The sequence below is a fragment of the Thermobia domestica genome, chromosome 17, assembly GCF_964235325.1.
Source record: "Thermobia domestica chromosome 17, izTheDome1.hap1.1, whole genome shotgun sequence".
In the NCBI taxonomy this organism is placed as follows: Eukaryota; Metazoa; Arthropoda; class Insecta; order Zygentoma; family Lepismatidae; genus Thermobia; species Thermobia domestica.
Genome location: NC_137470.1, coordinates 11121877 through 11149007, shown reverse-complemented (window position 1 = coordinate 11149007; position 27131 = coordinate 11121877). Strand labels below are relative to the sequence as shown.

General features: G+C 36.1%; 1 protein-coding gene across 1 annotated transcript in view; it reads right to left on the bottom strand.

Moving 5' to 3' along the window:
• Positions 1–19078, bottom strand: part of LOC145673730 (UNC93-like protein) — a 68236-nt gene extending 49158 nt beyond the window's left edge. Inside the window, exons 1-2 of the mRNA XM_081743447.1 lie at positions 18967–19078; positions 12725–13324 (exon numbers count right to left, since the gene is read on the bottom strand). Of these exons, the coding sequence (XP_081599573.1) occupies positions 12725–13310 (586 nt within the window). The 5' untranslated portion in view covers positions 13311–13324; positions 18967–19078. The remainder of the gene's footprint in view (positions 1–12724; positions 13325–18966) is intronic.
• Between the last annotated feature and the right edge of the window lie 8053 nt (positions 19079–27131).

The window sequence follows — 27131 nt, the reverse complement described above, 5'->3', positions numbered from 1 at the left end:
AAAGAGAAGAATATCCGAGCAAATGCCAGCAAAATTTCTCTTATTTTGAATGTAAACGCCATTTGCGATTAGTAAAGAATAAAAATTGAACGTTCCGAAGTAGTTGCAAAAATTAAAAAGAAAAACATGGAAGTGGACCATACTCATGATTACTAAAAATACAATTTCTACATGCCTTACACCTCCCGACCACGTTTCTACGTTAGCAAGGAAGAGGTTTGTATTTAGATTAGGCTGGTGAATACGTTTTGCAAAGGGGCCCGGTTTAGCTCTGACGAACCACAGGTGCGAGGAAGGAGCAAAACACTTTTTCTCTCTCCCATATATATATATATATATATATATATATATATATATATATATATAACGCTGTTTGTAAATACCATAAATACCCTAATTTTCAGCGGATTGAGACAAAACTTGGCACAAACATTAATTGTTGAAATATCTTGATGAGTTCCTTAACCAGAATAAACAGATGAAAATGTTCAAAATGGCGGCCCTTCAAACTCTTAAAAAGTTCCAAGGGAATCAAATTTCGCCCATAAATAGGTATTCAGAAAGTTTGAATAACTTTTCTTCTTTTACTGAAATATTTGTGTGCAGGGACTTATCCTCTTTTATTGAAATATTGGACCCGATTAATCGCCTAAAGAAGGTTCACGAACTTTCGCTACGGTCAGGCTTTTTCTTTCTTTCTTTCTTTATTTTTTTTTGCAGGAGGGGGTTATTTTCGTATCGGAACAAGATGGTTGTTAGTGATGATATGAAATTACACACTGAAAGTGAAGTAACTTGTGAAACGTGGTATTTGAAAGAATAATATAATAAATGTGCTTTCCTCTAACACAGAGAACTGTAAATCATGTATTTCGAGTTGAGTTGAGTTGATTTTGAGTTTAACGTCCCCTTCAGCAGCGAGGCTATATGAGACGTGGACCTACTGATTAACGTGAAATCCGAACCACATGAGCTCCCGCCGAGAATCGATACCCGGGCCTCATGTATTTCGAGTTCGGAAGCGTCAATGGCTACGAGTGTTATTTGATTTGTTTTTAGTAACACATTGTAATGCAAATATCTAAAGGTAGGCAACATTAGTGGTAAGATAACAACAAGAATAATAATAATAATAATAATAATAATGACAATAATAATAATAATAATAATAATAATAATAATAATAATAATAATAATAATAATAATAATAATAATAATAAGTGTTGTTTGTGGCAAGGCAATATCTTCCTCAATTCTTCTTCAAACGTAATGATTGTAACGCCATATCTCCCTTACAAACAAAATATTAGCAATTTATATCGAGAGAACGGGAAATTGTATAGTGATGGGAGCAACGTTGGAAAGTATGCACTCATAGTACTCAGAAAAATAAGCGATTTCAATGCAAAATGAACGGAGAGTCATTGTCACGGGTAGTCACGGGGCCACGGCAAAGCCCTCTTTAGGCAAAATGTCGATAACTTATATCGAGAGAACAGGAGGTGATAGTGGGATGGGACCAACGTTGGACACCGTGGACCCATAAGGCGCATCGATTAGGGGGGCGAACGCCAGCCAGCCTTCCTTATTTCCACATAATAATATAAAATTATATTGTCGAAATACATACACGAGTTAGCTACTAATATTGCATATTATTATTATTATTATTATTATTATTATTATTATTATTATTATCGACAGCGTCTTTTCATTACGTGAGCATGTTTGACATGAAACCAAAGAGAAGATCCATCATTCGTAGAAAGAATAAGAATAATCAGTTTAACTGTGAACGACAGCGAAAAATACGAAAAGACTGGCTACCTGTAGCGAAAAGGAACAATAGTTTCTCTCAAATGGATAAAAAGTCAAGCCGAGATAGATTCGAATTCGCATGGACGGCGCGAAAATCCACTGTTTTGTAGACTTTTTTTTAACTGACTCACCGAACATGTTTCAGTAACTTACTTATTGTTAATTTTACTTGCTTCATTCGTTTAACTTGCTTTTTCTAATAACTTATAACGATAGGGACACGAACACAGAAACATCGAGAGCAGTTAAAAATCATAAATTCTCTCCGGCCGGGAATCGAACCCGGGACACCATACACCAAAGACACACGTGCTAGCCACTTTTTTTAAATATATTTATTGAACTGTATCAACTAGTACATTGCAAACACTGTCGTTACATTACATCAAACCAGTATACTATGGATTCTTACAAGATCACTTTGAGGAAATTAGCAAACACAGATGTTTCATGCAGATTGATCATAGGAAAAGTCTTATGAGCATATTTTAAGTATAAATAATATTCCTCCACTGTACACTTCGGCGTAGAGGACATAGTATAATAGATAGTATGCCCAATAAGCCAATTAACGGCATTGAGTTATGCCAGTCATAGGTGGGAAACTTATGACAAATTCGGGGTACAGAATGACACATAACACTGTTGATTAAAGTGCCATATAACATTTTAGTGGACATGGTGCAAGCCTCGGGTAACGGTGGGGCATATGCCCATGCGGCAATGAGTTCCCGTACATATGCAGGACAATGACGATAAAAGCGGATGTATGGCGGATTATTTTCAGTTAATGAAACAGTCCAGCACGATATCCATTGCGATGTGTGTGAGTCAGAATCAAGAAATAACTTCAATCCATTACGCATATAAAGAGCTTTGCATTTTTGTCTCACATTCGTAACTTGTAATCCGCCTGTAAAATATGAGCAATAGGTAACATTTCGTGGAAGTCGAAAATAAAATCCACTCCACAGAAACCAGCCTATGAGAGAGTCAATCTTCCTTGCATAACACTCAGGCAGAGGAAAGATCTGAGCTGCATACCACACTTTAGAAAGAACGTAAGTATTAACAAACCAGGTGCGTTGTATCAAATTCAAGCTCCGACCTTTATCGTCTGCACTAAGTAGGCGTAAGTTCTGAAGCATAGGTTCCCAAATTATATCTGTCAGCACGTCAGTTCGAACTGTAAAGGTAATACCAAGTATTTTGACGTGGTCTTTTATCAGATACTGGTGGTCAACAGAAAAGTATGACGTGCCCATGGAAGCATTATATAACAATAATGTCGATTTATTCACATTGATTGTTTCACCATTCACCTGCATGAAAGTCTGTAGACACTGTTCAATATGCGCAAACTGTTCATTCGTAGCGAAAAGGAGTGTCACATCATCAGCGAAAGCTTGAACATTGATATTTTGAAAATCATGATTCACTGATGAGGGGATCGACATTAGATGGTAGAACAGAGGTTCAAGCGCCAAACTAAATAAATATACAGATAAAGCACATCCTTGTCTTACTCCACGACTTATGGAAAAGGGAGCTGTAAGATGGCCATTTATTTGCACACGGGAAGTGGCTGAAGAGTACAGTGCACGAATCAAGTCAATAAATGAATCAGGAAACTTGTAGGCTCGTAGAACACTGTAGAGATAGTCATGGGATAAAAAGTCAAAAGCATTTTGGAAGTCCACTGATAATAAACATGCAGGTATGCGCTTAAATTTAAAATATTCCGAGATGTCACGAATCTTGCTAAGAGCAGAAAACACATTCTTGGTTGGATGAATTGCTGCCTGGAAATCACTAATAATCCCGTGACAAACAAGTTTCAAGCGTCGTGCTAAAACTTTAGAGAAAAGTTTCATGTCAGTATTGAGTAACGTTATAGGACGGTAGTTCTGTATGGTCACCGGACAGTTCATTTTAGGTATGAGAACAATGACACCTTGATTATCAATGAAATTGCGATGCCTTAAGAGCTCATTAAAAAGGTGGCATAACTCCGCTCCAACAATATCCCAATAGGAGACATAGAATTCATAAATTAGTCCATCTGGACCGGGACTCTTGCGGTCTTTACATGTACTCAATGCTTCTCGGACTTCCGTCGGAGTAATGCCCGCCATTAATTGTTGGTGTACATCAGGAGACAGTTGGGGCATTGTCTCCGGGAAATATGTCTCTAGTGCAGTAGCATTGATTAAACCAGTACGATATAAGGAAGAAAAATGTTCATACACATGAGTCTTAAGATCATTAAGATCCGTAACTTCGCCAGCATCATCCACCGTAATAGCTTCAATGTAGTTCTGTTGACGTCGCTTCTGCGATTGAATATAGTGGTAAAAGGAGATGCGTTCAGATTTACAAAATGAGGCAGATGTGGAAGCCGTCTGATATCGTTCAAGAGCCCGAAGTTGTATGCGTGTAATCTGCGCTTTAACCCTATGAATATGACTGAGATTTTGAGGGCTGCTGGGTTGAGACCAGAGATCGTTTAATACAGCGTAGTAATATTCTAATGTCTGATGAGTCTCGCGCTTAATTTCTTTTCCGTACCATTGGAAAAAACGTTTTATATTGGGTTTAACGTAAGAAGTCCACCATTCAGAAATAGTTGAAAAGTAACGTCGTTGACGTACCCAAAATTGCCAGCGTTGACGAAAATCATTCCTAATGGTAGCTGGATGGAGAAGTTGAGCATTTAATTTCCAGTAACTTATACCATGCGTATGCGAGACACCTGTCGGAATTTTAAGAACACAATAAACGGCTGCATGGTCGCTAAATGAAACTGGACATATGTCCGTTTCAATTATATTTGAACAATGAGAAGACGTTATGTACCACCTATCTAATCTGGACATCATATGACTATTCTTAAAAGTAAATTTAGGCACCGTCCAATGATTCCACCACACATCCCGAAGCCGCATCTGTTGGATAAGGCAGGTAAAAGTGACACTAGGGTTGAAGATGCCAGTGGTATCGATTTTTCGTTCCAGTACATTAAAGTCACCAGCCAGAATAATAGGATCACAATTATCTGGTAAAATCTGCACAATTTCCTCGTTATAAAAATGATCACGAGAACGCCTGTTAACTGTTCCAGAAATATCATAAACGTTCACAATATTAAATCCATCACAAAATAAACTGATACCACGGCCAGTTCTACGACAATACCCTTTTTGATTAAGATAGCAGTACCCCGATTGTTGGGTCCGATATTTACAATTGCATTGTACATTGGCAGAAAGTCAAAACATTCAAAACGGACCTCTTGCAGAAGAATGATGTCGTAACCACTTTGCATAACAAAAGTTTTTAAACTATTTTGTTTCGCTGGATGGTGAATGCCAGCAATATTAATTGTACATAGACGGCGCACGTTAGGTCCATTAGGAGACGGAGAACCTGCCATCAAGTTAATAAATACATAAAATAAGAAAGCAATCTGAAAAAAATAACACCAAAAACTGGATAAGTTGTGCAAAAATACATCTCACTACAGAGGGGAAAAGGGAGAAATATTGCATCCAACTGAAACACAATCTCCACCACTCTTCCTGAAGTTTGAAAAGAAAGAAAAATAAAAACATAAATAGAAACAATCCGGTAAACATCAAGTGAGAACCGTACTGCAGGGAAAGCAGAAAATAAAATATATAGCATAAGAACCAGAAGGCACGTGAACGGTGTTGACGAGAAGCTATACACAAGAACTTACGAAGCAGTAGTCTCTGTTTCACCACTCTGCTCACGAGACTCGCGTGTGGCAGAGAAGTTGTTACAAACCATGTCAGAGTCAAGGTCACCACCGCCGCTATGTGTTTCCGGGTCACTCCCACTATCTTGGATTGCTTGCCTAACACTGTCTGTTTTATTTGAGAGCACTTTTCGTTTTTTTACGTAACGATCGCCGTAGTTGATTTCCATGAGCACTAGTAAAGGGCAAAGTAGATTCAGATGCATTTTCAAGAGTTGTGGCTGATTGCTTAGTAAGCTGAACATGAGAGGTAGACAATGGGACATCATCCTGCGACGTTGCCAGATTGGGCGGGGCAGTTTGTAGCACAGAGTTGGTCGAGGGGCACTGAATCGGGTCAACACAATCTTGTAAAGCCGTAGTACTTGGTTCAGGTTCCGTTATGACATCCTGACATAAAGTAGGAAATTCTGTAGGATCATGCACCAAAGGAGGGGGAGCTCGAGACACATCACGAACACTCGTGGAAACACTGGGCCGTAAAGAAGGAGACAGTGAGTTTAACGAGTAATGTGGGGTTTTCGGGAGATTACCAGTGGATAAAGTGGAGTCATACGAAGGTCGCCCTGTTTGGGCTGAGGACGAGGTAACTGACGAGGTGGTACCTTGCATTGGGAAACAAGATGATCCGTACTCAAACAGCGGAAACAAGTATGAAGCTGTCCAGGATACACAATTGAAGCCTTATAACCCATGAAGTGGCGTTTAGAGGGTATATGTTTCCCCAATTCTATATAAACTGCGCGAACACCTTTCAACACAGGGTATTTTAAGTGAGTGCCCCACTTTTCATGTACTATTTGTTTAATTTCACCATATTCACGCAAGGTATCACGTACTACATCATCACTAAGTTCACACGGTAATTCAAAAATACGGACTTTAGTATAGTTAGTAGTAGCATCCAATATATTCACCACAGAGGAAATACCAGTCGAATGACGGAAGGGAACAGAGTCTGGCAAAGTACGTAAAGCTTGTTCAAAACTCAGAGCTGTATCCAGTTTAACATATACACAGAAATCTTTGTTGTGTAATTGAATTGCAATCACTTTGTTCATCAGATCGGAAAAATTTTCACTTAACCATATGTGTATTTCAGCCGGTGACGGTCGTAATTGTCTGAAATTCTTGCCAAACTCAAATTTTAACGTATTTTGTCGAATGGTATTCATAGCTTAGCACTACTTGACACAATTTCCAGTAATTAACACCACTTTACAGTCCTAAGCACAGGACAAAAAAATAAAAAAAACAAAGGAAACGAAGGATATGCTTTCACGGAGCGCGCAAAAACACCTCCACACACCATGAGAACTCACGGTGAACTCACCACTAGACCTGCAGGGAGGGCATAGCTAACTCTCTGTGTCGTTTGCGATTACGACCACTGTATTACCACCTATCACTTCTGTGGGTTGTATACCATGATCACATGTTTCTTCTTTGCTGGAAGAGTTAAACCTACATTCTATGTAAGACATGAGGTATTTAGACCTACATGCTCTTCATATAATGTAATAAAAGGGTCATGCTGGGAATAAGAAAAAGAACATTCTTTGGACAAAACGGAAACTATTGGCATCAGAAATATTTATCTACAAGGCATGCGCAGTAGTATATTTCAGAATAGTTACTGTTTAGTTCAGTAAACGAAGAAAGGAGCATAAAAAAGCAAATATGTCGCGTCAACGAGATCCACGAGTGTTGACAGAGGGGGAAGCAGATGTGTAGTAATACAACAACTTGGTTAAATTGATAATTGGTTCTTTATTCTGTAGTAGATCGTATCACAACTTTACGGGAGAGCAGAGAAAGACAGACGCTAACGAAATAGCCTATGAGATTCAGTATATAGAGCAATTGTTAGTTAAAGAATGAAAGTACACTATTTCGTGAATCGAGACAAGACGGGATATGTTTACGATACTTTTCGTCTCGTCTCGATTCTCATCTCCAAAGAGAGTCGAAAGTTTTTAGTTAGCCTTGACCTGTCTCGAATGTAAAATGTTCATTCTCATGTTATTTTATTTATTTTAGAAACGAGATGAGAAATTCCTCTTCTCGTGAGCAACATTTAACCAAACCGAAATATTCTTTCCAAATGTCACGTTTCTGCTTGTAATGGTATGACCTGAGCGATAATTAGCTCCTAGCTTTTAATCTTCTACGAGATAATAATAACTATTATTAGTTTATTATTATTACTATTATTATTCCTGAAGATTTGATAGTTCAAGTATTGAAACATCCGAGTATTCAAATATCTGAATATAATAAAACATGTTATCGCGGATCAATCGCCATCAAAAATCCTAAAGTTAAAAAAAAAATTACAACGTGCATTCGCAAAGCACCTCGACCACTGAACCGTGATCGCTACGCGGTAAACGATTCGTTTCTAGTCTGGTTACGTTAGGTTTCTTTGTCTCCGCTTGCAAACCTGTATCTTATATTTCTTCGATTCAGAATGTCTTTCGTTTTTCTTTTATGATGTCGGCAAAGTTTACATTAATAACTTGAGTTGTTCCTAAACCGTTGGTTCACAAGTTTTCGGAAGCGGAACTTTCACTTTCCGGATTTCGGAAAATTATGGAATTCAGTTAAACTCCCTAATTCAGAAGAATTCCGGAACTCGAGAAGAATCCGGAATTTAAAAAATTCCGGAATTGAGAAAAACTCCGAATTTCGAAAAAATGCGGATTTTTTCGAATTTCGGGATGTTAACGAAATCAAAAATTTCTAAATTCCGTTTTTTTCGAATTCCGGAATTATTCCAAAATCGGAATTTTCCGAATTCCGGAATTTGTCAGATTTTACTTTCGGGAGTCCGGAAAGTAATAATTCCGGAATTGGCTATCCTTAGTTTATACACAACCTTTCAGAACACTAAGCTAGTAGCTGTCTACAAACAAGTAATGCAAAGCATTTTGTATCCTGCAATACGTCATGTATTAAAATCCGACAGCAGTTTCAGTATCTAACCAGAAATTGCATGTATCTAGCTACTGGAAGCTGAGGTATGAAGAATTGTATTGTGTTTTATACAACCCTGCAAACCACTGAATATCTAAACGGCTTTCGTTAAATCCAAGTTGTAGTACTCACAGTTACATCCATTTGTGTCTGTATGATCGTGTTACTAAAGCTTACTATATGATAGCGTTAGTAACTTATCTCTTCCCCCGTAAAGTTGTGATACGATCTACTACAGAATAAAGAACCAATTATCAATTTAACCAAGTTGTTGTATTACTACACATCTGCTTCCGCCTCTGTAACTCTAGTCGATCTCGTTGACGCGACATATTTGCTTTTTTATGCTCCTTTCTTCGTTTACTGAACTAAACAGTAACTATTCTGAAATATACTACTGCGCATGCCTCGTAGATAAATATTTCTGATGCCAATAGTTTCAATTTTGTCCAAAGAATGTTCTTTTTCTTATTCCCAGCTTGACCCTTTTATTACATTATACGAAGAGCATGTAGGTCTAAATACCTCATGTCTTACATAGAATGTAGGTTTAACTCTTCCAGCAAAGAAGAAATATGTGATCATGCTATACAACCCACAGAAGTGATAGGTGGCAATACAGTGGTCGTAATCACAAACGACACAGGGAGTTAGCTATGCCCTCCCTGCTGGTCTAGTGGCTAGCAAGTGTGTGTATGGTGTCCCGGGTTCGATTCCCGGCGGGAGAGAATTTATGATTTTTAACTGTTCTCGATGTTTCTGTGTTCGTGTCCCTATCGTTATAAGTTATTAGAAAAAGCAAGTTAAACGAATGAAGCAAGTAAAATTAACAATAAGTAAGTTACTGAAACACGTTCGGTGAGTCAGTTAAAAGAAAAGTCTACAAAGCAGTGGATTTTCGCGCCGTCCATGCAAGTTCGAATCTATCTCGGCTTGATTTTTTATCCATTTGAGAGAAAGTATTGTTCCTTTTCTCTACAGGTAGCCAGTCTTTTCGTATTCTTCGCTGTCGTTCACAGTTAAAGTAACTGATTATTCTTATTCTTTCTACGAATGATGGATCTTCTCTTTGGTTTCATGTCAAACACGCTCACGTAATGAAAAGACGCTGTCGATGATAATAATAATAAAAATAATAATAATAAAACAAATAATAATAATAATAATAATAATATGAAATATTAGTAGCTAACTCGTGTGTGTATTTCGACAATATAATTTTATATTATTATGTGGAAATAAGGAAGGCTGGCTGGCGTCCGTCCCCCTAATTTTTTCGATGCGCCTTATGGGTCCACGGTGTCCAACGTTGGTCCCATAACACTATCACCTCCTGTTCTCTCGATATAAGTTATCGAAATTTTGCCTAAAGAGGGCTCTGCCGTGGCCCCATGACTATCCATGACAATGACTCTTCGTTCATTTTGCATTGAAATCGCTTATTTTTCTGAGTACTATGAGAGCATACTGTCCAACGTTGCTCCCATCACTATACAATTTCCCGTTCTCTCGATATAAATTGCTAATATTTTGTTTGTAAGGGAGATATGGCGTTACAATCATTACGTTTGAAGAAGAATTGAGGAAGATATTGCCTTGCCACAAACAACACTTACTATTATTATTATTATTATTATTATTATTATTATTATTATTATTATTATTATTACTATTATTATTATTATTATTATTATTATTATTATTATTATTATTATTATTGTTGTTGTTTAACCTACCACTAATGTTGCCTACCTTTAGATACTTGCATTGCAATGTGTTACTAAAAAGCAAATCAAATAACACTCGTAGCCATTGACGCTTCCGAACTCGAAATACATGAGGCCCGGGTATCGATTCCCGGCGGGAGCTCATGTGGTTTAGATTTCACGTTAATCAGTAGGTCCACGTCTCATATAGCCTCGCTGCTGAACGGGACGTTATACTCAAAATCAACTCAACTCAACTCGAAATACATGATTTACAGTTCACTGTGTTAGAGGAAAGCACATTTATTATATTATTCTTTCAAATACCACGTTTCACAAGTACTTCACTTTCAATGTGTAATTTCATATCATCACTAACAATCATCTTGTTCCGATACGAATGTAACCCCCTCCTTCAAAAAAAAAAGGAAAAAAAAGAAAGAGCCTGACCGTAGCGAAAGGGCGTGAACCTTCTTTAGGCGATTAATCGGGTCCAATATTTCAATAAAAGAGGATAAGTCCCTGCACACAATATTTCAGTAAAAGAAGAAAAGTTATTCAAACTTTCTGAATACCTATTTATGGGCGAAATTTGATTCCCTTGGAACTTTTTAAGAGTTTGAAGGGCCGGCATTTTGAACATTTCCATCTTATTATTCTGGTTAACGAACGCATCAATATAATTCAACAATTAATGTTTGTGCCAAGTTTCGTCTCAATCCGCTGAAAATTAGGGTGGTTAAGGTATTCGCAAATAGCGTGATATATATACACAAATAGATAGATAAATAGACACACACAGAGAGAGAGAAAAAAAAGTGTTTTGCTTCCTTCTCGCACCTGTAGTGCGTCAGAGCTAAACCGGGCCCCTTTGCAAAACGTATTGACTAGCCTAACCTAAACACAAGCCTCTTACTTGCTAACGTAGAAACGTGGTCGGGAGGTGTAAGGCATGTAGAAATTGTATTTTTAGTAACCATGAGTATGGTCCACTTCCATGTTTTTCTTTTTACTTTTTGCAACTACTTCGAAACGTTCAATTTTTATTCTTCACTAATCGCAAATGGCGTTTACATTCAAAATAAGAGAAATTTTGCTGGCATTTGTTCGGATATTCTTCTCTTTCTAAATGAAGAAAAGAATAAAAGCAATACGCAAAGACAAAAAGTATTATCAGTACTAAACATTACCAATAATAATTGCTACGAAAAACTAAATACGATCTCTTTTACCCTCTCATGAGCTGTATGTATTATCAACAAAATTTTTAAAAAATTTCCTTGATGGGGATTCGAACTTACGACCTTTGAATTTGTAAGCCAGCACCTTACCCACTACACCAAGATCATGACATGGTGAAAATAGAGTTGTCGGCGTATTTGTTGTATTTGTGTTTTATGTTCCCACTTCGACAATTTTTACTCTTTTTTCTAAGTTTAACAGCTGTTTCTGGCTTTCTCTTTCGGTGTCGTCCTTTATTTACACTATGCACTATTCGTATTCACAGCTTGTGCCCCTCTGGAATGTCTTATTCAGATTAAACTTTTCTTTTTGCCCCTCAGTAAACATTTGATTGATTTAATTCTCATACTCTCCACGGATGGAGCGCAGGAATGCCAGACTCGAAAAATAGGTGTACATTTACTTTCCTGACAGATCATACATTTAATAAGAATGCAAATGTTTCTTCGTAAAAATAGTGTTTGGTAACTGTATATAATACAATACTTGATGGTGTGTTACTTAAAAAGATACTGCATCATAGCAGGTGGTAAATTTAAGGATTACCATAGCAAAATGAGGGAGCCACATTGGCCCACTGGTAGAGCATATACTTCTGCTGCGTGGGGTTCCTGGTTCGATAACAGGCCAAGTAAATTTAAGATGGACAACATTGTGTCTGTAGGTTTTCTAGAGGTACTCCCGTTTTCTCCCGCATTCCCATTTCACCAATTCTTTTATAATTATTCACTTGCCTTAATCACAGTTTTCCCTTAGCCTAACAGGCATAGTCGTGGGACGTTAAACTGAAAAATTTCATTTGCATTTGCATTTACTACCATAGGAACACGTCACTCAACAGTGCAAGGGAGTTAAAGTAACAACAGGTTTGTGTCAAAATTTAACACAACTCTGGTAGCACTGGGCCATAGTATTGAAATAGGGCTACTGTTTTCTTTACTGTGTAGTTATTCCTTCATTAAATTTGAAACGTTTTTTTTAAATCCCAGAGAAAAAAGCCGCGGAAAAATATTCGTTTTTTAAAAACGTTTTTTTTTTTTTCGTGTGCTCTTGCATCTCTACACTTGACTGTTATGAACATATATGTCAATATGATATGTAGACATTTTACACTTTCGTCTATGAGTTATGTAAAGTTCAAGCATCATTTTTTCCAAATAACTCTCTACAGATACTATGAAAATATTTCAAAGAGAAAACTCACCTAACGCAGATATGAGGTTACCCCAGACATGTGAAGTTTGGTATATCATGAAGAAAATGCCGAAGAATCTGACAGTAACTACCTCAGGAGGTATTCCTTTGAGTTCAGCATAAACATCACCAGAAACACTGAGGTATGTACACTTTCCAACCCAAAGTGGAGCACCTCCAAGTCCAACCAATAAAGCTGAAGGTATGAAGGTACCAAAATTAGCATAAAATTGAGCTGCTGTGTAAGGAATATACAACCAATAACACACACACACTGTCCATTTGCAACCTAGCCATTTAATTAACATAACAGGGAAGAATAGGTTGCTAACCATTAATCCAACATATACGCATGATAAAGACGCAGTGCCCAGTCCTTTGTCGGGGTTAATTGAACTTTGAATGTCAGCTATGCCATGATACGCTGTGAAATGGATCATGAAAGCCACACTGATTGCTAGTAGATTACGTAAGATACGCCATTCTTCTGACTTTTCGAACTGACTGGCAGTAATTTTAGCACTTTCTTCTGTTGACAAAACTCTGGCTTCGCTCTTCTCATCCTTTTCATTATGGTGGTCTGCTTTCTCAGGCATTTCTACAAACAATCCTGTAAGATGAAATTGTGCAAACATATGTATCAATAGTTAATGGCGAAATGCAAGTTAATCAAGTAACTCTTCCTAATTTAAATAAAGTCTTATTTCATATTTACACTAGCTCTAAGCACCCGTCGTTACCGGGTATTCATTCAGAACCTGGATTTAAAAAAGCAAGAAAATTGTCTTTAACCGCTCAAGCCGATTTGACGTACGCGTGTATGGACCCTCATAGTGGTTCTAGAGGTGGATCGACGTATACGTATACGTCCCTTGTAGTAGTGATGAAATGATGCATATTATGCTATCTGTTGTTTTCCCACATGAACGGAAACGCATACCACTTAAGCATAGACTGCAATTTGGTGCCAACTGTTGGTTTTCCTTCTTATTACATGAATTTATGTTCAATTTTGTGACAAAATGCGAAAATTGCTGTTTTGGTGATTTAAAATTAACGAATTTTTTAGCCACTGATGAGTATTTAACTCCCGACTCGAGGAGTTAAAGGGATATACCGATAATAATTCCATTCATCCTTTCATCCATTCATATTCCGATAATAATAACATTCATCCTCTGATGTTATGTAAGCGCGTATAACAAATATATAATGTTTGTTTGCATACAGGCAAGGGACTATCACAAGCAACCAGACACGTCCATAAATTTTTATCCCATACCATACACCTTAAGACGAATCGATAAACCGGCTTCATATGCGATTACATCTGGTACAGAGCTATTTGTGTACAAAACTTGGGTGCTGTGGGTTGCTCTAGGTGACTGTAATAAAATAAAATAGTGCTGTTCTAGACACGGAATAATGGAAAATAGTGAACTTATAAACGAATGAGATATTTTATAATTTAACATTTTAAATATATATATATATAGTCTTATACAAGAAGGGATACATACTATATTTAAATATTATGTTGAAGGCTCGTTCGATCTCGGAATATAATCGTGAGTCAGTATTAAATAGTAATATAATATCAGTCATGTATTCCCACCGGAATAGTAGCTTGAAAGCGCGTCTTTGCTACACGAAGTTCTGACAAGGGACATCACCCAAGTCCGGCTCCAATTTCAATGATTTTTTTTTCTGATAGAGGGCATATAAATGAATTATTTGTGATGACAGAAATTTTTGCCATGGTGTATGTTTTCCATTTTTTTTTTTTTTATATAATTTTTAAGAGTTGTGATGTGGCTATTAGAAACTACTGCAGAAGTCCCTTACTACCCTTTGTAATCGGAGTGTTAATGAAACAACAACCATGTAGATACCTATAAGGCCTAGGGGGAAGTCGTATGGTAGGTATGACCTTGACGGCAGCCATGTTGAAATACGCCATTTTGAATTAAGGTCAAGTTTTTTTAGAATAGGAATAGGGTAATATGATACACAATTTCGGCCTAGAATTTAATCAGGAAAACAATGGTGAAGTTAGTTTTAAGATACGCCCATTTGGGAAAAAGTTACAGGATATTAATTGTTTATACTTATACTATGTGCGTAAGTCCCTTACCTCCGCGTATTAATGAAAATACGTAGATAAAAGCTTCCGTAATACATATTATGCCTAGAGACAAGTGATACGAAAAGGGTTATATTGACGGCAGCCATCTTGAAATCCATTAAAGTGAAGTTTTGAAAAATGAAAACCATAGTATGTGACACCTCATTTTAATAGCATTTTTTTTCGAAAAAGCTAATGGTATGCTGATTTTTGTTCTATAGTTAACCAGTATGAATTTAGGACTGTTTCTAATGTGCACCAAACGTCCATTATTCGATCTTTTAAATTAGCAACACTCTAATTTATATAACTTTTAAGGAACAGCACGAATGATAGAAGATATCAAAGAGGCATAATATGACTGTTCCCAACACGTTCTTTGTTTGATGATATGAAAACAGGTAACTTGTTTATGAAGAGGTGTAACTTAATTGAGTTCCCGATCAAAACTGATTATACGCCTAAATCTTACAAATATGAATCTTCGACAACAATTGCTAGAAAACGAATGACATTTTTGTCTGACTAGCTAAAAAATTGCTATAGAAAATAAACAAATAAATAAATAAACAATAAAGAAGTAAATATTAAACAAAACAAAGGACCATTGATTTACACAACAATTATATTTCGTTTTCCTTTCCTTTAGGAAGACCTAGGCGCAGATGGGAGGATAATATTAAGATGGATATCGCAGAGATAGGAATACAAAGTAGAAACTGGATCCAATTAGCTAAGGATAGAAGTCAGTGGAGAGCTTTTGTGAAGGCGGCACTGAACCTCCGGGTTCCATAGGCCATAGAGTTAGTTAGTTAGTTAGTTAGTTTCCTTTCTGAAATGTGCTTTCGTTTGATTGGATTCATTGCTGGATGCTTATATCAACACTATTCATGAACTGACAAATCGCAACTCTTAAAAAATGTAATAAATTTAGAAAACATGAGTTATGGCAACAATTACAAAGTACCAGTTGGAATCTTAAAACATGCGGTGAAAATTAGGAGTGTTGCCAATTTGAAAGATCGAATAATGGACGTTTGGTGCACATTAGAACCAGTCCAAAATTCATACTGGTTAAATATAGAACAAAAATAAGCATACCATTGGCTTTTTCGAAAAAAATGCTATTAAAATGAGGTTTCAAGGGCATACCTACCATACGACTTCCCCCTAGACCTTATATGTATCTACATTATTGTTCTTTCATTAACACTCCGTTTATAAAGGATAGTAAGGGACTTCTGCAGTAATCTCTAATAACCACATCAAAACTCTTAAAAATTATAGAAAAAATAGAAAACATGTACCATGACAAAAATTTCTGTCATCACAAATAATGCATACATGCCTTCTATCAGAAAACAAAATATCACTGAAATCGAAGCCGGACATTCGGGTGATGTCCCTTGTGAGTTTAATCCTGGCATGATAGCTTTGAAAGGGTGTAGGTGGTGAAAAGTGAAAGATAAGGTTGGTGAAAAGTGCCCTTACACGGATTGCTGTGATATTTATACCAAAGGTATCTCATATCCAAAGATAACTTTGGCTGGAAAATCAACTTCAAATTCCTTCGAATTTCGAAGTTATTGTTGAAAATTCAAAAATCACAAATTGTTCATATCTCGGAAACGAGTTAAGAGTTACAAGGATGAAACAAACTATGAATATATTTTGCTTCAAGGGCGTTACCAAAAACTAGAAGAGCTCTTGGAAATGCTTTTGTGGCAACGAAACTTCACAATACTCTTGAAATTTGTAAGTCCTTTGATGGAAGATATATTCGACACGGCAAGAACTCGAATAATGAGTATGAATGAAAATCGTACCCTGGACCAAAAAAAAAAAAAAAAAAGTTTCCTCCATGTAAGCCATTTACTATTTATACTTAAGACTGGTTATACTGTAGATATGCTGGGGCCAACATATAAGACCCAAACGGGACAAGGTGATATTTATTGTGTGAATCGCAGCTTTCAGAATACAACTGCGAAAGAAAGAGGATTTACAGTTTTAATGCCTACACTACACTGAAAGGTAAGCGCAGGCAATTGACTACGGCTGAAGCGAACTTTTACCGCTATGTTACAAAAATTTGCTATTTTGTTGAAGCCGTTCGTGGTATTCTTGGATAAGCGTAGGACGTTAAACTGAAAGATTTTCCTTCCTCGTACAGATTGGTACATTTCGTGACCGTTACATCTCAAAAATGTTTTATTTTATTTTATTTATTTATTTATTTTTAACAAGAATGTCTGTCAATTTTGTGTGAAGATAGGAGAAGCAACACCATTCAATGTACCGAGACCAAACTTTAAACTTAAGACATGTATAATTCTCAATTTTTCCTGATTCCCCCCCCCCCCCCACACACACACACCCACGCACACACAAAAGAGAGAACTATACTACAGGGCAGAATCAACAATTACGAATATCACTATGACCATTTCAGCGAATCTTCGTAAGTTTATACTAACAAGCAAAGCAGTGAGAACGTCGTATTCGATGGCAGAGACATCTGCTATTGAAGAAATATGGCTAAAACTTCTAACGTTGAAAGAAATAATCATGAATTCGTTTCTCATACTTGATCCTCCATTGTAATTTTAATCATTCGAAAATTTTATTTATATGAGGACTGATCTTGTTCACATATTTTAATAGTGAAACAAACGTCTGCAGGCTAAATTAGATCTATTGGGACCGAAGTAATACTAAACACTCAGGTCGATAGTGCTTCACCCTATCGGGGAGACTAGGTAACCTGTAGCTCACACTTCTGTGACAGTCATTGGGCGGATTAGCAGTAGTCGGACATTTTGTTGTTTTCCCCGATCGCCTTATAATTTTGAGTCTACATTCTGGTCGAGGTAAGTTTATTTCTGCTGTACCCAGACTATCACAGACCACCCTACATTATCCATGCCCTATCTTAGCATTAATTTGGTGTAATATCACTAGCTATAATACAATCAACAAGCAATTCTAACCTTTACAATTAAATGATGTCTCATGGGACAATGACACACAGAAACTCCTGGTGGAGCTCATTCGGATTCCGTGTTAAGCTTAAACTAGAAATAAAAATTAAAGCAATGAATAACAATGCTGAGCGTATCTCGAGAAAACTCACGGACACGATATTGTCCACCACAAAGGTACTTGGCTGGGGAACCAAGGACCCCAGGCACCAAAGGTAAGCGCTCTACCATTAAGCCATCATGCCCCTGCCGCTGGAGATGTTGATTTAGTACAGTCTGTCTTTTTTTTTTAAGTATTAACTAATTAGGGTATTAAATTATTATTTTTTTTTAAAATGTAAGATTGCGTGACACATTGACTGAGAACTGCTAAGAAATAATAATGAAAAATTAAAAGAGAATTAATAATTTTAGAAAAAACAAAAATGGATCAGAAGATTGCTATCTTGGCCAATAATTAGCTTTTGGATCAGGGACCACAAAATTTTGAGAGGGATCAGGGCCCTAAATGGAATTTTAGTATTTTCTACTGAATAAGGACATCATACTGAGTTAAGTGATAATTTGGGTTTGGCTACATTATATGTAGTTTTCCAGATATAAAGCGTATAAGAAAATGTTTGATTGAAATATATTAGATTTTTTGGATCAGGTTCCACAATATTTTTGAATGGCCCCTAAATCGAGTTTTCATATTTTCTACACAAAGGCACATCGTATTGAGTTAAGTGATAATTTGGGTTTGGCTACACTATATGTAGTTCTCCAGATATAAGGCTTAAAAGAAAAATTTTGATTGAAATATATTAGATTTTTTGGATCAGGGGCCACAAAAATTTTTGAATGGTCCCTAAATCGAGTTCCCTATTTTCTACGGAATTAGCACATCATACTAAATTAAATGATAGTTTGGGTTTGGCTACACTATATGTAGTTCTCCAGATATAAGGCCTACAAGAATTTTTTTTTATTGAAATATATTGGATCTTTTGATGCAAAAACTAATCCGAAAGTTTAAAAGGTATAGGAATACAAGTTCTACCTATTAGAGAAAGAAGAAGGTTTCTAAAGTTGTTTCATATTTACAGTTCCCGATTTGTTGTTCTCTTGTGCTTTTGAAACTTTTAAATATATTAAAATATTTACCTCAGCATAGCACTAATGCTTCAACTTAAATTCTTAAAAGAAATCTTCTTTCTTGTTCACATGCTTCTCGAGCACAACACAACAGAAAGGATTGTCTGATCCTTTGTGAAACTTTAGTGGCTGATAATCTATTATTGTCAAATAATCACCAAGACGTCATGTAGAGATAAAATATCTTAAGTTGTTTTGTAAGTTATCAAAAGTATTGATATTTACTTAACTCAATCATTCATAATCATGAAACAAATTGTAGGTTTAATTAATTCTCAATTGATTGCTTCAAGCACTGGAAAGTCCATGCTCAAAACAAAATATTTAACTATGATCTATTTTATTATGCTAGTATTGAATGACAAATTCAAGGATACAGGAGAAACAATCAAACTAGGAAACGTAAAGTGATGGATTGCAGGGAAAAAGAGATCAAACTTTGACCCCACAACACAGGTTATTGGAGGTCACATTTCTTAAATATTATTTACAGTATAACCTTGTTTATCCGAACTAACTGGGATCAAAGGAAATTCGGAAAATCGAAATTCCGGATAATGTGGGTCATAATTAAAACAAATCCTTAAATAGGCAGAATTACTGTTCATTAAGATAACTTTTCGCATCTTTCTTAACAAAGAATTGGTCCCCTGTCTTCTGTTTGAAACACATGTGATGTGTAAATGAAGCACTGTCACGGAAACGCTTTATCATTACACTGCATAATAGTTCAGCTGTATTGGTGTCGGGCTGACGATCCAAGTACACCATGATCTTTGTCAGCTGGTGCGTAGCTTCTGCACATTAGTGATATTGAGTCACTTCGCACCGGGTCCCTAGAATCGGTTGCTAAAATATTTTGGGATCACAGAACCGGTTAAAAATTATTATCTATGTGAATTATTATTAAAAATTATCATGGTTAAAAATTATTATCTATGTGAAAGGATTGTTAGCATTACATTTAAGAAAAAATGTCTATAAATATGATCCGGAGTATCCCCAGATCTGAATCAAAAAGGGCTGGATAAACGAGATTCTACTGTACTTGTCATTTAATAAATTATTTCCCTTCAGAAGTTGCCATGTATAAATTGATATTCACAATAACTGAATATTATTATTGAGCTGAACGGTCAAACCTCTTATGTTTGCAATAGTGTTTCTCCTAGTTTTATCCAAGAAAAAAGTACCAATAGTAGAAGTTCTCCTGGTTGCATAAATTTCTAACTGTGCTTTCTGTATTAATTTTAGGGTACTGAATCTATTTTTGAACTATTTTTTCACATATTCGTCAATGGGGTCGCAAGAAAAATCATTTCAAAGTTCCGATATCATATTTATTTGCCATATTCCAAATAACTTTTTTTTTTTAGGTACTAGTGTTTTCAGGGCCGGCTCAGGAAATTTTCCGCCACATACAATGGCATAATTTGCTGCCCCCTTCCTCCAGAAAGAACAAATCTTAAAAGCCACGATTTTAAGTATGCTGCCGCATCGTGGACAACGAAGGGGAGGGAAAATACACTCGCACTAAGAAAGGCCTAAACATTACAAATACAATCTCGTTGTGTCCGTTTCTTCTTTAAATAATAATCTATTAATTTAGTGAAAGATAAACAAATACACTGCAGAGGAAAGATGGTAATTTTTTTTATAGAAGGCAATATCGAGTTCAATCTCAATATATCAGTTTGCAATTCCACTGCAACTACCTCTTTTATCTTTATTTCCTGACTTTCTTTCTACACCAGTTTTTCTTAAGCACTTGTATCCACTTTGGTTGATTTCGTTTCCGTATCAAAACTGCGATAACTAACTAAATGCAAACACGTGTTCGCTACTGTTCGAAAATTTAGTTCTTGTATTTTTGACAACAATCAAGAAATTCATGCTTGGATTTGTTTGATCATTTGCTTTAGCACTGTCCATGTGACCTTAAACGAATTGCGACCTAAACATGATTTATGAATGTAGTATTCAAATAGAAGCTCAGCTTAGTAAATTTAACTACCATCATCTTGCAAGTCTGCTTCGAACAATAGTTATGACAGATTTTGCCGCCTCTCGAAATTTGCACATATTGAAGAGATGTCCCTGGATATACCTCTTTAACAACACTGTAGATTTAATACTAAGAAAAATGTACGGAACAGCAAGTCTGGTTAGTAATGTCCTTGTTGTATTAGTCCCCATAAATGTTTTTAAAAAGTTTTAAAACAATATCTTTGGTTTAATAAACATTAGATGGATTCAAATACTTGTGATTCATACCTTGTCTTCTTTGTCCTTGAAACATCACAGCTTCTTGTCATTTTCTTCTTCATTCTTCGAGTTATATAAATCATTAATGTTTTTTTTCTTTTTTTTTTGATACAAAATGACTAATTACTGTAATCACTCAACAAACTTATTCAGACAATAAATATTCAATATGTGCTAATCTGTGCTCAAACTTACTGTATTGTTTTGTTGTGAGATGTTTTCATTATTATTATTATTATTATTATTATTATTATTATTATTATTATTATTATTATTATTATTATTATTATTATTATTATTATTATTATTATTATTACGATAAGTGTAGTAGCAAAATGGAAAAGTTTTAAGATTTAACTTCTTCAAAAGTCCGCGGTGGCTCAGTGGTAGAGCGCTCACCTCTGAAGCGTGGGTTTCCTGGTTCGATTCCAGTTCGCACTAAATGGGACAAACACCGTGTCAGTGTATTTTCCCAGATTCTTCCGTTTCCCCACACTTACTTCATTTCATTCAGTTCTCATCATCACCATCTCCTTTGGACTACACGGCATCATCAAGGGACGTAAAACTAAACGATTTCATTTTTCCTTTTTCTTTAATCAAAAGATGCAATTTATTTCAATCAAATATTTTCTAGTACGCCTTATATCTGGAGAACTGCATATAGTGTAACCAAACCCAAACAATCACTTAATTCAGTATGAAGTACTTGTTCCTTAGAAAATAAGAAAACACGATTCAGGGACCGTTCAAAAATTTTGTGGCCCCTAATCCAAAATATTTGAATCAAAACTTTTCTTGTAAGCCTTATATGTGGGGAACTACCTATAGTGTAGCCAAACTCAAACTATCACTTAATTCAGTATGATGTACTTTTTCCGTAGAAAATACGAAAACTCGATTTAGGGGACGTTCAAAATTTTGTGGCCCCAGATCCAAAATATTTGAATCAAAACTTTTCTTGTAAGCCTTATATGTGGGGAACTACCTATAGTGTAGCCAAACTCAAACTATCACTTAATTCAGTATGATGTACTTTTTCCGTAGAAAATACGAAAACTCGATTTAGGAGACATTCAAAATTTTGTGGCCCCAGATCCAAAATATTTGAATCAAAACTTTTCTTGTAAGCCTTATATGTGGGGAACTACCTATAGTGTAGCCAAACTCAAACTATCACTTAATTCAGTATGATGTACTTTTTCCGTAGAAAATACGAAAACTCGATTTAGGGGACGTTCAAAATTTTGTGGCCCCAGATCCTAAAACTAATTAGTGGCCAACATCGCAATCTTTTGATGTATTTTTTAGATCATTCCTAAAATTCTTGGCGAAGATCCCAATCTTTTTAGTGATGAGCGCAAGAGTCTTGGTCTTGCAGTTTTTGCAAGAGTCTTGCATGCAAGACCAAGACCAAGACCAAGGGGTGCAAGACCAAGACCAAGACCAAGACTCTTGCACAAATACCGGCTCAGTGGTAGAGCGTTCACCTTTGGTGCTGGGGTCCCTGGTTCGATCCCAGCTTGCACATATAAGATTTTTTGGTGGATAGAGACCGTATGCGTAGGTTTTCTCGGGGTTTTCCCGTTTCCTGCTACTTTCTTCATTCCACCATTTCATTCATTTCTCATCATCACCATCTCTCTTAGCCTCGGTGCATAATTGTGGCACGTAAAACTACAGTAGAAATTACATGATTTCAAAATATATTAGTGGTGTTCTTCTTCTAAAACTAAAGAGAAATATAGTATTGAAAATTGGTAATTCCGTGCACCATAGGTGCCGACTACATGGGTATGGCCTTGCCTCCAAGGATCAAGCATCTGTTAAAAATTTTTAACGTGTGCTCAAAAAATTAATATCTAAATACTTGTAACATTTTCATGACATTGACAAAAACTTGTGTATGTGACCGCAAGATTGATTTCATGGGCGGGTACTTATGCGTTGAATAATTGTTTATCAATGTTCTCAGGTATATGGCACACGAGGATTAAGCGATATAACATCATACAACAATAAATAATCCATATTCGCATGTGAGAATGATTTTGTACAGTTATTTCAAATAACTTGGAGTTTGATGCTGTGCTTTTGTATTTCTAGTATAGGTCAAAAGTATTTGTATAAGTTGAGTTTACACAAAAGACATGAATAGTTGAGTCGTTTTTTTAGTTTTTATTCAAGTTATACTAAAATATTGATTATCATCGTTATTATTTTATTTTTTTCTCTCTTTTTTTGCCAATATTGCTGACTAGGAATGCGCACGAGACGAGTCGAGACAGGATTTTCTTGACAAAATTCGAGTCGAGACGCGGCTCTTCCAATAGAAAAAAATATTTTTTCGAGTCGAGACATCACTTTTACAGCACATTTTCGAGACGAGACAGACACAAATCTTGTCTCGTGCGCATCCCTATTGCTGACTTATCATCATAGGTATTCTGCCATTATTGGCAGGTCACTTCTTGCAACTCAGAAGCTTCGATATACGGTGGTCTTCAGCTAGTATCTTCATTTTGACGTAGCAATTTTCTGTTTTAATAACTTCCTTCAACTCAATTTCCTTTGCCCCTCCTTCTCTTTCCTTCCACCACACTCTCTAGCACAAAGTTCCTCCTCAGCCAATGTCCCAAGCAGTTCCTTTTCTTCCTTTTAATTACATCTAAAGGTCTTCTTTTCTCCCCTATTGCTGCTATTTCTAACGCCTTCTCATTCGTTTTCCGTTCCACCTAGCTAATTATCTCCATTTATAGAAAGCCTCCAATATTTTTTAAATCCCTTTTGCGTAATGTCCATGTTTCTGCCCTATAGAATATATATTGTAATCAGTAAAATAAAATCTCAATATTTAATTGGAAGTTTGTTCAATACAAAGATTAGCTAATCTTGGTTGAAAATAAGATATATCTGCCGCCTTTAGAGTGTAAAAATAATTTAGTAATTTATGGTATTTCAGTAACCTGTGCCGTCTTCATTTTCTTGTATGCATCTCCCCAATTTGGAAACCAGTGGAGTATTGAATATGTTAAAAATATAAAAAGATTACGAAACGTTGTAATTTATCTTATAAGTAGTGAAGCGTGGGGACCCATTGGGAAGAAAATAAATGTTATCACCTATGCTGTATACTATTATCATACTTACACGAAGGTAAACTATATTTCATTTAGAAATATACATTGTATTTCCGCTACTATTGGCACATTGTAGAATTTATCCAGAGTAAAATTTACGTATGAAAAGCATAAGATTACTTAAAAGCAAGATTTGCAAGACTCTTGCAGCAAGACCAAGACCTAGACCAAGACTGGGTATGCAAGACCAAGACCACCCGGGTCTTGGTCTTTGTCTTGCATTTGCTCATCACTAATTCTTCTTAAATGTTTAGATTACATTTTTCACTTTTCAAAGTTCCGTTTGTTTACTTGGACACTAACATTTAACTATCGTAGTTTAGAAATAATGTGAGCACTATACCACAAACATGTTACAAATTAAATTAAATGTTTATAAGGTGAATCATTGAATTCAGTGAACAAGTACAGAAAGATTGGTGAAACAACATTCTGGGAGAAAATGAAAAAAACCGTCGAGAAGAATCACGTATCTGATGTTGCCTGCCACATCCTCCTATCTATAGATTAAAATGCTAGGTTCAGCTAGTCTATCTATTAAAATGCTAGGTTTATGTGTTTGTCTACGAAAAAAAGTTTATAGGGTGAGTTCGCCACTAGTCGACCGCCATCCATTAGTCGACCATTTTTGCTTATTATTGTGTATATAAAACATATTTAATGGTCTTTTGGAGCGGAAAGTGATTCACGATAAAGCTTGCATCATATACCACCAATGACAATCATTGTTTCCCTCTCCCTTGGCCAGCTGGTCGTCTTTCACCGATAAATTTTGACGTATCTGTAGAATTACGACTCAGGTGCACAGTTTAAGACATCGTGTAATGGGAATGTTGTGCACCTGTTGTTTTTCGCTTTTCTGAGGATATAGATAGTACGTGAGGTAAGAAATATTTTTGTTACATAACTAAGTTATTCTAGAAGCTGTACAGTATAATTTGTCAATAACTGGAAAGTATTAAATGAAAAAATACATGTTAAAATGTGGTCGGAATTTGGCATTTTTTCTTTCCCATACAAACCAATTGTCGACCAAGGGTGGTCGACTATCAGATTATTTGAAAATGCGCCAAATTACTTCAAATTATTTCCTGTTTGATATTAAGGTTTGTTTTTCAACATGCATGTACAAAAAATTTTTGATTTCGTGACATATTCTAAAAATCGACCGCCTGTTTCTCGTGTTGGTGGACTATTGGAATATTTATTGCCACCTGTCGACCGCACTGTTTCATACTATGTTTTGCGTTTTGCTGACTGGAATTTGTTAAGTAACAGTTGAAAGTTTCTTTTCCTGACGATCTACTATTTCAATGTGAAACCAAGATTTTTTACACGAGAACAAGAAGCCCTCCTCGCTGGTCTAATGGGTATCACCCGTGCCTTTGGTGCTCTGTGTCTTGAGTTCAATTCGAAGCGGGAGAGCATAGAACGAAATAAAGCGATTCGAATATTACTATAAACTGTAGGTCCACGTCTCTACATAGTATCGATGCTAAGAAAGGACGTTAAGCCATAATAAACAAAGAAACAAGCAAACATACGAGAACAAGATGGGTTTCCTGTACGTCTATCACGTCTCCCTGAATGAGAGAAATAATAATAATTTCTTGGAGTCATGTACCAGACACGTTGTCCAGTGCCTAGCCTGCTGGATTACGAATTGCGAATGGAGGGATGTGCGGGTTGAAAGTCCAATGCCGGTCCTTCTGACAGATTTCTTAGGGGTTTTGTCAGTTATACCAGGCGCATGTCATAAAGTTACCTACATAATAGGCTCTGGCCGACACCTTCCCTCATCCTTTTTCCTCCCCTATCCCGTCATGTGCAACAAATGCTTAAAGGACATAAATAAATTCAACAAAATTCAGGTAAGTGTTAACGTATGCTGCTTTGTAATAAAGTGCTGGGTTCAATTTTCCATGGGAATACAATTGGTTCGGAGCTCACGTTAAACTCTAGATCTCACGTCCTTGGGACGTCATCACCATCCGATTAATGGCAATAAAAAATATCGATTCACTCGACTCAGGTATTTTCAGGTCAGAACCTGCTTTCGGGAAGAATACTGAAATATTAAGATTATCAATATTGAAAAACAACTTTTGTTGATATATTCTTGATTACTTCTGCTTTATAATATAGCAATGCATTTTGTTTTTAGAAATATGGCGAATCATTTAAATTTTGTGCATTTTTGACAGAGAGGATGGCTCCGGGATACAAAAGAAAATTTTTCCGCTATTCGGAATTTGATATGCAGTGCGCTTTAGAAACTATAAGAACAAAACAACTTTCAGTTATGTCTACTCCAACAATGGCCTTTAATTATTCTGAGAAAGGAAGCGTCTATTCCAGAATTTGTGCCATCAAATGAGAAGAAAGGAAACACATCAACTACACTGAATGAAACGGAACCTATGAAGGATATTCGGCAAGATATTTATTCTTCCAAAGACCCTCCTACTGAAGCTCTGATTTCTATACCAGAAGCACAGCAAGAAACAATGGACATTGAAAGCGATGCCAAGTGAATCAAATTAGAAGAATATCGCTACAACACCTAAAACTATCAGACCAATATATATAACGCCAACTTTTAAAAAACATCTGTTCTGGCCTAAGAGTCCAGTCAAAAAGCCTAAGAAAAAGGAAGAGAAGATACCGTTTGCATTTAGCTCAGAAGAATATGGCCGTGCACTGACTGCAAAACAAGAAGAACAGAAGAAACTAGAGGAGGAAAAGAAACGTAAAAGGGATGAAAGAAAA